Below are 13,867 nucleotides of genomic sequence, written 5' to 3'. Positions count from 1 at the left end.
CAGCACAGGCGTACTCACAGACACAGGCTTTTTGCTAAAGAAGCCTGCAGCAAACAGCCTGCAGCAGGCAGCCCACTGACCTGGCTGGGAAGACAGCTGTCCCTGCAGCCTTCACCAGTCACCCCGGCTGTGATTCAGCGGAGTAGAAGTGGGTGTCAGCAGAGAGCCAGTCGAGCTCGGCGTTTACCTCGTCCTAGAGTAGTAGCTAAAATAGGTCAAATGAATCACACCCTAAAAATGCCTGTTTCTTTCTGTTGGCTGTCAAGGGAAACAAGGGTGACTAGCTCAGATGTAGACACCTACACCGCACAGATCAAGGGCAGGATTCAGCTCAAGACTGGGTCCTTTAAATTTAGGCATCTGAATGATGTGAGCCTGATACGCAAACCAGTGAGATCTGGTTGCTGCAGCCAGTGGAGCTGAGAGAAAGGTACCTGGAAGCAATACCAGGGTATGATGTCCAGACAAACTATGTCCTCACCTCCACCTGGGCTGGCTGTGTGTTGGCTGTCATCTGACTCAGCTGAAGACACCAACATTTAAATGTTTACAGCAGATGTCTCATCCTACCCCAAAGGTTATAAAACACCTTACTTGTAAAAGCTGAGATAAAAGCATTTGCCTGCTTTTATCAGGGTGTTAGGGAAAGGAGATATGAGAATCACTACAAAAGGCTTGGACAACCCAGAAGTAAGAAGTATAGAAGGAGAAGGGAAAGGAAGTAGCACAAGCAATCCTCTGCAAGGACATGCCTTGCCCTGCTGTGCCCTGCTGCTCCAGCTCTGCCTGCAGACTCTCACTTCATGCCCCAGTGCTGCAAGTACTCTGGGCAGGTTCAGCTCCTGAACGCAAATCCCAGTCTGAGCTGCGTGTAGAAAGCATTTGGCTATAAACCTTTAACTTGCTCTGACAGGCAACTTAAACATCCTACCCCAAAATGGTGTGTCCAGGGACCACACATACATCAGCTGGCATCACAGGTGTAGATCACAGCTGATGTGTGGTGAAACAGGAATGCTGCTATGGTTCATTCTCTTCCCTTTCCCCCGCATTCAGGTCACCCCTTGCATGTTATTGCTACAAGCATTGCAGAGCTGGACTGCGTAGCAGAGCTGATCCATCTATATAGTGAATTTTGCCATTATGCTCAAACTTTTTTTTTCAGCCATACCAGTCCCATAGTCAAGCTGATCCTATGCCCACACAAACTCTTGCTTTGGACAAGGGCTGTTTTTCTCACCTGCCTGACCTTAAGCATCACCTTAAGCACATGGCAGGCTTCTGCCTCAACCCACTTGACCTCATATTCCTGTTTCCATTGCATTTCTGAGAAGCAAGAGGCTCCTGTGTACCAGCACCACACTTTTTTCAGAGCCTCATATAAAGCACAACAAAAAGCAATACGAATCTTTACCCTGGTACTGGTGGGTTTTAGCTATAAGCTGCATTCCTTCCAAGGTACCCCACACCCTTACACATCAACTACGGTGAGCATAATGGACTTAACAGGATACCCAGTCAAGACCTTACATTACATTTGACACTTTAAACACCCGTAGTTTCCCCAGAGCTACAGGGTTGTTTGAAGAAGTTCAAGCAAAGTTTCTACAGTCTTAACATGCCAGTTGGTTTGCTTAGGCGTTTTTCTAAAGAAATGTTTTTTAAAGATATGTGTGTGTAATAAAGTGGGGGGACGTGTTTAAGGCATATTATTAGAATTACAGAAATAATGATTTTTAATAAGACTCTGTCCTTGTCACTGAAAATCTCTTTGCTTGTTTCCCAATGTGTAAAATGCAGTACTTAATGCTTGTCCACATTTATTAAGCACTCTTTTAACCTTGGATGAAAAGTCCCATATGAGTACTAAGTTTTATTACCTCTTTCTACTATGAGTGGCCACGTTCAATAGGTTCTGCTGTTAACCTCAAACAGGCCAAAAATTAATATAATTTGCTTGCTGACTCATTCAGAAGCCAATTGTGTTTTCTTCTAAACCAAATATTATTTGTTTTTCAGGTTCACTCAAAAAATTTGGCATCGATAATGCATTCTGATTTGCCCATCCCTCGAATGATACTGTTTTGTCTTCCCAACCAAAAGACTGAGACACTTTTCACAGAAGTATTATTAACAATTTGTGGATTCCTTTTAGATCCTCAGTCATTTTTATGAGTGAGATGAACATCTAGAACATCTAGCAAAAACATTGTGCAGCAGCTTCACAGTCAGTTTAAGACTGCACAAACCAGAAGAGCCATTAAAAGGCAAAGTTCCTGCTGCTCCCTTCACCCCCGTGCTGCCACAGCCATGCCTGAAGCCAACAGATGGGCCAGGCTGAACTGGAACCCAACCCTACTAAATTAAACTTTCTATTCTACATCTTCTCCTGTCAAAAATGCCTGGTTTTAACCCAGTGTCCTGACCTGCTTCACCACCAATTTCTTGGAGGAAAGGGGCTGGCCCAGAGTTAGGAAAAACCAACAGTGACAGGACCATGTTTACTGGCAGCAGTGAGAGTTAATGATGACTTTGGTTAGGAAACTACATTCATATTTGTATTCTCCAACTACAGATGTTCAATGACACCCTGCTGCCAGCTCTGCAAAGCAGAGCCTTCACCGAGCTCAGCCCTTGAACTGTCACCCACAAATTTAAAAGACTTGAGGAATTCCTCCTAAAGTTACTCAATGATTGTAATCAAATTGGGAAAACCTATTCTTGCCTTTTAATCACTGCCAAAGTTCAAGCTGAAAACCAATCACTCAATTTCTCCACACCTAACTTTCCCTGCCCATAACTTAAGGTAACATTTCCACACAGACAGGTGTTTTTACCAGGTTTTTCTCCTGAGCAACAATAAAAACTATCTGAGATCAAAACATGTAAAGAACTGTAGAAGTATGTAGGACTCAGATTACAATACTATGCAAGAAGTGTTTCGGTTGTGATTCACAGACCTAGCCAGAGGTAAGTATGGAAGACGTAAAAGTAGATTTATGTCTTAATTGTACACCTTACCTTTTGGATTAAATCCTCTAGGTATCAATCCAAAAGCATCCATTTCAGGGACCTCATTTTCTTCAGCATTGGAGTTGTTTGATGGGAGGGCTCTTCTCCCATTCAGTGGAGGTTTTTTCTTCTCTTTGTCAGTGCTCGTTGGTTCAGACATCCTGTATTAAAAATATTGTAATACCATGTAAAAAGGAAAGAGTGCAAGAAGAAAGCAAACATGAGACAGCATGGCACATGTAAAATGGGAGAAACCAGAAACAGTGTGGGGTGCCAGTGAGCTACACATTTTTAGATTCACATAAGTAAAGACTGAGAGGCAAAAAACATCAGTCTAATGATGGAGTACAGCTCTCTAAGGATTGGAAAGCATTTTGTGTTTGTGAAAACACATGAATAAGAGAAGAAGGGGGTGGAAGGAGGAAAGGAAAGCCTAACACTGAAGTATTTGTCTAAGAGAAGCAAGGCATTAAAAACATTTGGGAAATTCAGGTAAAAATGTGGAAAATCATCAGTTTTCCCACCCTCCAAAACAACATTATTGTGTCCTAAATAGCGAATTATATTCCCAGGAAATACATCACACACCACCTCCCCCTAATAAAAATTACATTCTAAGTTATATTGCAATCATCCTAAACACTACAGCCCACAACAGTCTGTGGATGATTACTGGAATATTGTATTTTTGTCTCTATGCACATAAACACCCTAAAGGCTAACTTCTGCATACAGAGAATCCACTTTTGAGAAAGAAAGAGAAAAAAAAAAGAAAAAAAAAGAGCACTTATCCAGTTATTTCTCTCCCACTAACAACCTTAAGGGAAATCTCAGATGTAGGTTGATCAGAGACTTCTTTTTGAGCTAGTCAAAACTGCTTTCACATCTATTTCAGCGTAAGCATGTAGCAATGAAAGAGCCACGCCAGCCATCTAAGAAAATATTAATGGTTGAGAATATAGCTTCTTCCCAAAGCTCCTGAAAACACCAATTCAAAATACAGCAATTATTTAATAGCAGTAAGCTCTTAAAGGAAGTTTCCTAGTTAGCAAGGGTACCTTCTTTTCAGATAGTCTTTTTTTTTTTTTTTTGTCTTCTCCCTTGCAGATTTTCTGACGTGCAATAGAAGCCTGGAAAAAGCTGAGGGCTTTTAAGTAACCTCTGTATATCCTCCTCCCTCCTGTTGCAATAGGACAGTGCTGAAAGTGTTGCCAAGCCCTCCCCACACCACCTCCGAGGATCTGCCACCACTGCTGGCACATCTTTGCTTCCTCCCTCCCTCTCCCTGCCTATCTTACCCCAACCCCACTCATCAGGAGCATTTCAGAGCACTCAGGCTAAGGAAACAGCTTGGGCACTGAAGTTTCCGTTCTTAGAGAGACAGAGTAGATTTTCTCAAGGCACAAGAGCATATGAAGTGTGAGACTGGAGGGGATTTTCTGAGGGACACAGACCAAGAAGCCATGCTCACCAAGTTGCCAGTCTTTAATGGTGTCTCTATCTTGGGGTGCCTGTACTGCAACTTTAGATCCTGGCTTTCAGAGTATTTCGAAGTAGACACAGTGATGGTTCCTCTGCCTGGTGCCTCACAGTAGTCCTCTCAGAGGACTCTGGGGCACATGGGCATGTAGAGCTCATTGGTGGCTCAGCAGAAGGGACCTCTTCCTTGAATCCATGTGCAGCTCAGAAGAGTGAAGGCACTTGGCACCAAACAGCTCTGTCTGGGGCAGATGACCTCCTGCTCTTACACATGATAATATCACCTAACAAACTGTGTCTAGAGCAGTACCTGGTGTAAGCATTTTAGCTCTATGCCAACTTGGTTCAGTTCCACTGAACTCTAACATAACGGGGGACTGTCTGACATCCTCTGTCAGACGTAGCTCCACAAACCACTGGAATTGCATGGAATAAAAGAGGTACACCAGGAAGAATTCAGGCCCACTGCTCTGTTAGCCATTGCTGCTTGGTAGCAGAGGCACAAGTCTACTAGGAACGTGGAGGCAGAGGAGGGCCCCTCTTACACATTCATGAGTAGCCATGGGCACTTATTTGCCTCAGTTACAGGTGAAGGAGTGAGGAGACGCAGCACAGGACTCCATCCTTTTTCAGCCAGCTATGGCTTCTAGACACTTAACATCAGTGAAGCCTCAAACCTCTGCTCACTTACTGCCACTGAAATCAAGCCAGGAGACAAGAGGTGAGAATTGAATGGCATTCCTGTAATGGGAAACAACAGATAAAAAAATCTGAAAGAAGACCCCATCCCAGCTCCCTGTGAATTTCCCAGCAGAGACCACAGCCACAGCAATGTAGTCCCACAAAAGCCAGCACAGCTGCATGGCACAGCACAGGGCAGAGATGCCCACAGGGGACCTGGAAGCAACGCTGCTGCACAAATACGCTGTTGCAGCCAGGCTAGCGAGCCTGCTAGGTCTGATTGCCAAGGCTCAGCACCAGACTGCAGTGGTTTTGGAGCCAGCTTCGCTATCTGCACATGAGCATTGAGCTATGCTGTCTCATAGCCAAAGGGCTCAATCTCTTCCCCCATTTCCTCCAGCAGGCTGTTAGGCACACAGCACAGAAAGCAACCTCGTCTGGAGACTCCACTTCTCCTGCTGTGCTCCTCCAAGGGTGCAGACACCCCATGGGGAGAGATCGGTCCTCTTGTCATCCTGAACTGCAGTTTCCATGGGCTCACTTCTACGCAGATGGTCCTTGCGGTAACCATCTGGTGGGTAAGCAATGCCCCCAGCACCCAGGAACAAAATCAGCTTTCTGTGGGAGAAGGCTGGTTGCTGAATTTCTTTTTTTCCAGTCTGATTTCTGTGTGGCGTGCTTGTGCCTCTCCTTCCACTTCCAGCCAGTGCTTCAGTTCCCAAAACTGCAGCTGCTGTGATGACATTACAGAAACTGATGTAAATATTGCCTCGGTGCCATGCCTGCTGGAGGTCTGGTCTGCAACACAAATAAGAAACACCATCTCCCGAGGCAGTCATGTACTTCCCCAAGTGGCTGCAGTGCTGTCAGAGCCGGGAGGAAAACTTGCAGTCAGAGCGAGAAAGGCAGCAAGTGGATGCAGCCGAATAATCCCAGCCCAGCCATTGTGCTTAAGCAGCCAGCAGTTGCAGATGTCTCCCTGAGCCCCTTCAGGTCTCTCTGGAGTTTTTGGAAGAAGCTGATGATCACTGGGAAAGCAGGGAGACCAAAATTTTTGGCGGCAGCAGCAGGAGCAGGGCTCTGTGTCCAGGGAGAGTAATGTTCTATAGGCTGTAATTTATTTATTTTGTGGGGAGTGATGTAAATTCGTGCTTATGACAGCTCCAGATGGCAGGTATTTCTCATTAACTTGACTTCCTAGCATTTGCTCTCCCTTGCCTATTAGACTGCACTGGCCTTAGTTTAACTTCCATGGTTCGAAACTACTGACATCAGGGCTGCTGCAAGAGGGGGAACGGAGAACACGAAGCCTTTTTTTCCTGTAGGGCCTTATATTTAATGAATGATGCTCTGGAATGACCGGTGAAAGAGCACTTCTTCCTTATGAAGCTACTTCTGCACTGCAGAAGAGCTGAGTCCATGCCCATTTCTCGGAGACAGCCTTCAAACACTCGTGGCCTTTGCCAAAGACCTTTGCAGTTGTGGATGCTCTTCTCACTGACTGCAATGGACCCTGGATGATGGATGACAGAGCCCTTCTTCGTAATCACCACAGAAAAGCCCTTAAATGACTGGAAAGCTTGCACTGTGGAAGGTTATCCAAAATTCAGTTTCCTGTTATCATCAGAGTCAGCATTGCTGTTTCAAGTACCCCCATGCCAGACACAGGTTTTGGGGGAAAATCCCACAAAACACAAGAGTCAATAAAGCTTTAGAGAAGCCAAACCAGAGAAGAGGATGTGCCAAGAACTGTCACAAGCAAACTGATCAGCCAGGTGCTCATGTAAATGGTTTGCTGTGCTGTGTGCCAATGGCTGGATAGTAGGGATATTTTGCCTACCACTATTTTAGCTACACTGAGCACTCCTCAGCAGCAGCTAAGCATTGTAATGCTCTGCAAGCGTCTTCCTTTTTTCCATTTTTGTTTTTGTTTTAATATTACCCTTGTGTCCATTTGTAGTCTAGATGGGAATTCAGATGCATTGAGACATTAAACTACAGCATGTGCATAATCATCCCTGGAAAGACATCATCCTTATTTCAATAAACCAGACACTCTCTACTTTAATCTTCTACATGTAACATACCCTTACCTCTCTCCTGCCTTCTCAGAGCTTTATTTCTGGTTGTGCACTTTCTTAGAAAATCAAGTCTGTCTTCCCCCTCCCTCCACATCATTACTTGTCTCCCAGAAACTGATGTCGTCCCTCTTCCTATGATGCTTTGCCTTACCAAGGCTGCAGGCAGAGTAGAGCAGACACTAGAAGAAAATATGAATAAAAATGATATTTTTAAACAGAAGCAAATGTCAGAAATGTTCATTTTGTGGTTTTGTTTGCATATTTTGCTTTCGATTTCTTAAAAACCAAAAACAGCTAATATATCTGTGTGTAACAGCTCTGGCTACCACTCACAGAGAAGTATATTTTGAGTTAATGCTGAAAAATTCAGAAGGCCCAGCTCTGAAACATGGCATGTGTATACATGACTGTATGTGTGAAAGAGGGGCAGAGGCAGGGAGAGAGAAAATGGCAGCTCTTCAGATGGTGAAACATTTGGAGCAGGGGATATAGGGCCAGTTTTCAAATGATATTGTTGCAAATGTTTCTGTTGCAGGAAAAAAATATATATATACATATATATATTCATACACACATTCTGTTAGGAAAATTTGGCTTAGGAAATTTAACTCTACTCTGAAAAAAAAATTGTTCCAAACTGCAAGTCTAAATTCAAACTGTAGATCCATACAAGCATCTACATCTGAGCTGGCCATCTTAGGCTCCCTTTATCCTCCACAGAGATTTACTCTAGGCAATGATTCATCTCCTCCTACAGCAGACATGTAAATAGGTCAGATGAATCATGGCCTAAAAGTGCCTGTTCCTTGTATTGACTGCAAAGGGAGCCTGAGGTGATGGGTCCTACCATACGTGTCTATACTGACAGTGTCTACAGTGAGGTGAGATGAATCCTAGCCTTGACATGGAAAAAGAAAAGGATTTTATCTTGGTTTTGAGGCATGACTTTCAAGTGCTAAATTATCCTTTTGAGATACTGCTCAAAATCATTAAAAGTGATACACGGTATACAGTTCAAAACACTTTTTTTTTCTCTCAGAATATGTGGTTGCCACTGCCAATTACGTAAAATATATTTCCTACAATAAGTATCAGATCACACTAAAGTACATACCAGCTCATGAGTTTAGTGTTGGGAAAAGACATTTATCTTTTTGTGCTCATCTGTGAAGGCGTCTGTCTTCCTCAGACAGAAACATAACTGTCCATGTAGTAAGTGCAACAAAATAAGAAAAAGAATCACATAGTTTGTTAGGAACATGCAATACAGGTTCCAATTCCTATTCCTACTAACATCTGAATACAAAGCATTCAGTTGGTTTGGTACTAGGGCTTGCCTTAATTTCTTACAGAAAGAGCATGACAGAAGACAAGCTAGGGCAAAGAGGTCTTTCATAAGAGATGATCTTCATGGGCTCCAACTAAGTTGACTGTTTTATATTTTGCTGAAGCTGAGGCCCTAAAGGACGAAGGAACATCTCTCAAAAATGGGAGCAGACATCTTCTCTGCTGTGGCCAGTTGACACAGAAGCTAACAGAGGCACAAAGGCTGCAGCCCTTAGATTAATATTTCTGCTCCAAAGAAAAGGATAGGATATCAAAGCAAAGCCATGACTACCCATCGACTTATGGAGGGAAAGCTATTTCAGGTAAAACATCTCTCTGAATAAATTTCACCATACTCACTATATGTCTGGGGCAAACAAAGATACTCTTGTAAAACAACTGCCTCAGTATCACTTTGTCTTTTCAATCCCACGTTCCCAAAGAAAAGCTCTTGCACTAGGGACCAATCCTACTTGGTCTGTCAGGCAATGAGACTAAGAAAAGGAACAAGAACTTGAAGACCAGGGGAAACTGATGATTTGTGTGATCCCCTTTCACAGACTGTTGGCAGGTATCTACTCTCTTTCAAACAGCTATCACATCTAGAGACAGGGAGAGCAAACAATATAATCACCAGACTTTGTCTCTCCTTTTTCTCTCAAGTCCCTGAACCTCAAGGCAGGGACTTGGGGAGCAAAGTCCCTCCCACTGTAAGTGAAGAGCAGGTTCAAGACCACCTGATGAAAGTGAACATGCATAAGTCTCTAGGGCCTAATGCCATGCATCCTAGGGGAATGAGAAAACTGGCTGATGGAGTTGCCAAGTCTCTCTCCAACACATTTGAAAAGTCATATGGCAGCCAGGTGAAGTCCCCGGTAACTGGAAAAAGAGAAACATCACTCCCATTTTCAAAAAGGGTGGAAAGGAGGATCTGTGGAACAGATCATGGAACAGATCCTCCTGGATGCAATGTCAAGGCACATGCAGGACAAGGAGGTGATTCAAGACGGCCAACTTGGCTTCTCCAAGGGCAAATCATGCTAGTTGCTTTCTATGATGATTACATCAGTGGACAAGGGAAGAGCAACCGATATCATCTACCTGGACTTTTCTAAGGCCTTTGACATGGTTCAACACAATATATTTGTTTCTAAATTGGAAAGAAATGGATTTGAGGGATGGACTCTTTGGTGGAGAAGGAACTGGCTGGACAACCACATCCAGAGAGTTGCATTCAACAGCTCAATGTCCAGGTGGAGGCTGGTGACAAGTGGCATCCCTCAAGGGTCTGTATTGGGACTGGCACTGTTTAATATCTTAACAATTTGGGATTGAGTGCACACTGAGCAAGTCTGCAGATGACACCAAGCTGAGTGGTGAAGCTGATACAATAGAAGGAAGGGATGTCATCCAGAGGGACCTGGACAGGCTTGAGAAATGGACTCGCATGAATCTCATGAAGTTCAACAAGGCCAAGTGCAAAGTCCTGGATTGGGGTAATTCCCAGTATCAGTACAGACTGGGGGATGAATGGATTCAGAGCAGCCCTGCAGAGAAGGACTTGGGGTTACTGGTGGATGAAAAACTGGACATGAGCTCACAGTGTGCACTTCCAGCCCTGAAAGCCAACTGTAAACTGGACTGCATAAAAAGAAGCATAGCCAGCAGGTTGAGGAAGGTAGTTCTCCCCTTCCATTCTGCCATTGTGAGATCCCACCTAGAGTACTGCATTCAGGTCTGGAGACCCCAACAAGAAAGACATGGACCTGTTAGAGTGGGTCCAGAGGAGAAACATGAAAATGACCAGAAGGCTGGAGCACCTCTCCTACAAAGGAAGGCTGAGAGAGCAGGAGAAGAGAAGGCTCCAGGGAGACATTATTGCAGCCTTTCAGTACTTGAAGGGTGCTAATACAAAAGATGTAGAGAGACTCTTTACAAGGGCCTGTAGTGATAGGACAAGGGGCAATGGTTTTTAAATTGAAAGAGGGTAGATTTAGATTATACGTAAGAAATACATTCTTTACTATGAGGGTAGTGAGACACTGGAACAGGTTGCCCAAAGAAATTTTGGATGCCCCATCCCCGAAAGTGTTGAAGGTCACATTGGACATGGGGCTTTGGGCAACCTGATCTAGTGAAAGATGTCTCCATCCATGGCAGGGGTGGTGGGCTAGATGGTCTTTAATTGTCCCTTCCATCCTAAGTGAGTCAGTGATTCTATGATTTTCTGTGTACTACTAAAGCTGTTTGATTTTTTTTCTAGCACAATAGTCTTCTTATACTAAATGCTGCTTTCACAACACTGAAATATTTAACGAGAAAATGATTATTGATTATGGAAAAACAGATTGTGAGAAATTACCAAAACCTGCTCAACTTTGATTTGGCTATTTTAATTTCTAAGTTTGCAGCCAGGCTGCAATCCCCCAGGTATTGGGTGCTATGATGTCAGGACAGGCTTGGGGAGCACAGGGAAGGGAACCTCAGAAGTCTCTGCAAAAAAACAGCTTGAGTCCAGTAGCTGCAACTCAGTTCTTTACTCATACTGGCTCCTACAGAGCTGCAGCCTCCACTCCAGATGGGTTAATTTGTCACATACAGCACCAGATGCAAATGAAGGTCATCCATTTGTGCTATGCCCAAACTACCATGGCTCCTGGACTGTGTGGAGTCATCTTGGATACAGCCAGGCCAGAACTGAAAAGATAAAGACCCAAAGAAGCTACAGCACAAACACAGGGAATCTTGTGTCCTGTGTCCCTGGAGCACTCATGTCAAAGACCTGGTGCAAGACACTTGAAATGTCCCTACATGGAGCACTGGGGCAGAGCAGGGCTTAGCAGTTCCAGATCTGCATCATGCCTAGATGAATATCTTTGTTTGGGTACTAGGCTGAACAACAGTGTTAATGAAGCACTGCACCTCAACTAAAAAGCTAGAGCTCTTCCTGCATCCAGGGCGTGGGTTATACACAACCCAGACAATTCCGGCATGCTTGGTTGACAGTTGGTTCTCATTGATTTAGTACCACATGTGGTCATGTAATATTTCAATCTTAATGTCACAAAGCATTTCAATATTACTGAAACACAACGTTTCAAGTATGCTCAATTACAAGATTTCTAGAATTAAAGAGTTCCTAAATTTCATGTCAGGGTAAAACTTCCTGTTCCAGTTCAGAACAAAAATACATTTTAAAATGCCTGAATGTCTTGTAGAACAGCTTTTCATGTTAATACAAACACAGATGTAGTGTGTAGGCCCATACACAACAAAACACTTAAGCACATCTTAACTTCAAGCTTGTAAGTAATTCCATCTTCAGACATATGCCTAAATTCTGTGATGTGCTCAGCTCAGTCAAGGCTGTACAATATCTGTGTGTACAGAAACACTTAAGCTGCCTGTTGTTGTTGCATTTCTGCCCACTTCAGCAAGTCTCTAGTGCAACTGTTTCTTGATTTGTTTCAAAGATGGTTGCCAAACAGGGTTGTTGATTCATCTTTCAGTCCCAAGACTGACCATATCATTGTGCAAATGAGCCGAGTAATTGCTTATTTAAGGAAGTGTGTAATGTTTTGGGAAGTACGTTCAAATGTGGATTGTAAAACATCACAACTGGTTGGTTTGTTTATGGCGGATGTTCTGGAGGGAGAAAGGAAATTGAAAGGATGAATCATTATCCAGATGAATTTCAAAAGCAATTTAAAAGTCATTTCATAATCACAGATGTGTGCCAAATATACCCGTCCAGCACAAGCTGTAGGCTTTGGTTTTTGTGAAGTCTGCAAGTTTTTTCTTTTGCTATTCCCACTGTAACCTTTTGCAGTGTGGTTTGAAAAGGAGAACGTAAGAAGAAATTAATACCTTCCAATATCTCCACATACCTGTCTCTTTCTATAGTGCTGTGCTGCATCCACAAAATTACTGTCAACATGCACAGTGGAATACAAATAACTTTTCACTTTGTGTTCACAGTGAGCTCATGGTTGAATTTAAGATAAAAGCCTGAGTAGCTGAGAGACACTGCATCATGTAGGAAGCTCCAGCACTCACAGCAAGGTCCCTCACAGCTCAGCTGATGTTATAACACTGGAGCAAATGTATAAGGAATAGGTCTGTCCAGTATTTCTTTCATCTGTCCAGAAGCTCTGTAAATTCTGTCAAAGCAGTGCAAAGTCCAAGATAATAACCACAGTCAACAAATGTGCTCTTCATTTGAGGTTTGTCCCTCCTCTCCCATGATTCCACTGCTGGTTGTGTGCCCCCACAAGATCAGCCTCCTCAAAGTTTTAAGCTGTAAGCCTGCAAGAATGCATGCTAGGATGAAGCTCTGTAAACAGATTATCTTCTCCTTGACATTCCTTCTGTAGCTACAGAGCTTTCTCTGGCCCATCTCTCTCTCAGCTGTAATCTTCACAAACTTTTGAAGCTATCATAGCAATGGTATTATCTTTCACTCTTTACTTTTCAAGCCATTTTCTTCAACTTTAGTTTTTTTTTTCAACCCTTACTTTGTTTTTGATTTCCTTTCAAAACATCAATGGTTGATTGCATTTGGAGCATTTGCTTTACTAATAGATTGGAAAGTCATCTGGAAAAGAGCTGTGCAAACAAAATGGAAATTGATCTATCAGTTTTATATTAAACAATTATTTTCTCAGAAAGATACCCTAGAATTCTTAATCAACAGACCCATGAAAAATTTTACTTTGTTCAACTCACACAAAAAGATGTTGGGAAATTATGAGAAAAGTGGTGGCAATGTTAGGATGAAGCAGGAGCCAATGTATTTTCAAGAGCACAAACATGCTTCAAAGGAATCCACAAGAACACACAGATGGAAATGGATTTATTCAAAATTCTACCCCTTAAAATGGTCCGTGTCACCATTTTGTAGTCTGATTTCCCACCTCCTGTTTACAAGTGTCCTGGTTTCAGTTAGGACAGAGTTAATTTTCCTCCTAGTAGCTGGCAGGGTGCTATGTTTTGGATTAGGATGAGAAGAGCGCTGATAACACGCTGATGTTTTAATTGTTGTAGAGCAGTGCTTACACCAAGCCAAGGACTTTTCAGCTTCTCGCTCTGTCCTGCTAGCGAGCAGGCTAGGGATGCAGCAGGAGCTGGGAGGGGACAGACCCAGGACAGCTGACCCAAACTGGCCAAAGGGGTATTCCATACCATCTGACGTCATGCTGAACAATATATAGGGGTGGCTAGCCGGGGTGGAGGGGGGGCCGGCTGCTCGGGCATAGGCTGGGCATCGGTCAACGGGTGGTGAGCAATTG

General features: G+C 43.4%; 1 protein-coding gene across 1 annotated transcript in view; it reads right to left on the bottom strand.

Moving 5' to 3' along the window:
• F13A1 (coagulation factor XIII A chain) overlaps positions 1-8,473 on the bottom strand; it is a 66,643-nt gene extending 58,170 nt beyond the window's left edge. The window contains 2 exon segments of the mRNA XM_040547812.1: positions 3,022-3,173; positions 8,368-8,473. Coding sequence (XP_040403746.1) covers positions 3,022-3,173; positions 8,368-8,399 — 184 coding nt within the window. The 5' untranslated portion in view covers positions 8,400-8,473.
• Between the last annotated feature and the right edge of the window lie 5,394 nt (positions 8,474-13,867).

Source organism: Cygnus olor, chromosome 2, assembly GCF_009769625.2.
Source record: "Cygnus olor isolate bCygOlo1 chromosome 2, bCygOlo1.pri.v2, whole genome shotgun sequence".
In the NCBI taxonomy this organism is placed as follows: Eukaryota; Metazoa; Chordata; class Aves; order Anseriformes; family Anatidae; genus Cygnus; species Cygnus olor.
Note: the sequence above shows the minus strand (reverse complement) of the source record. Positions and strands in the feature narration are given on the sequence as shown.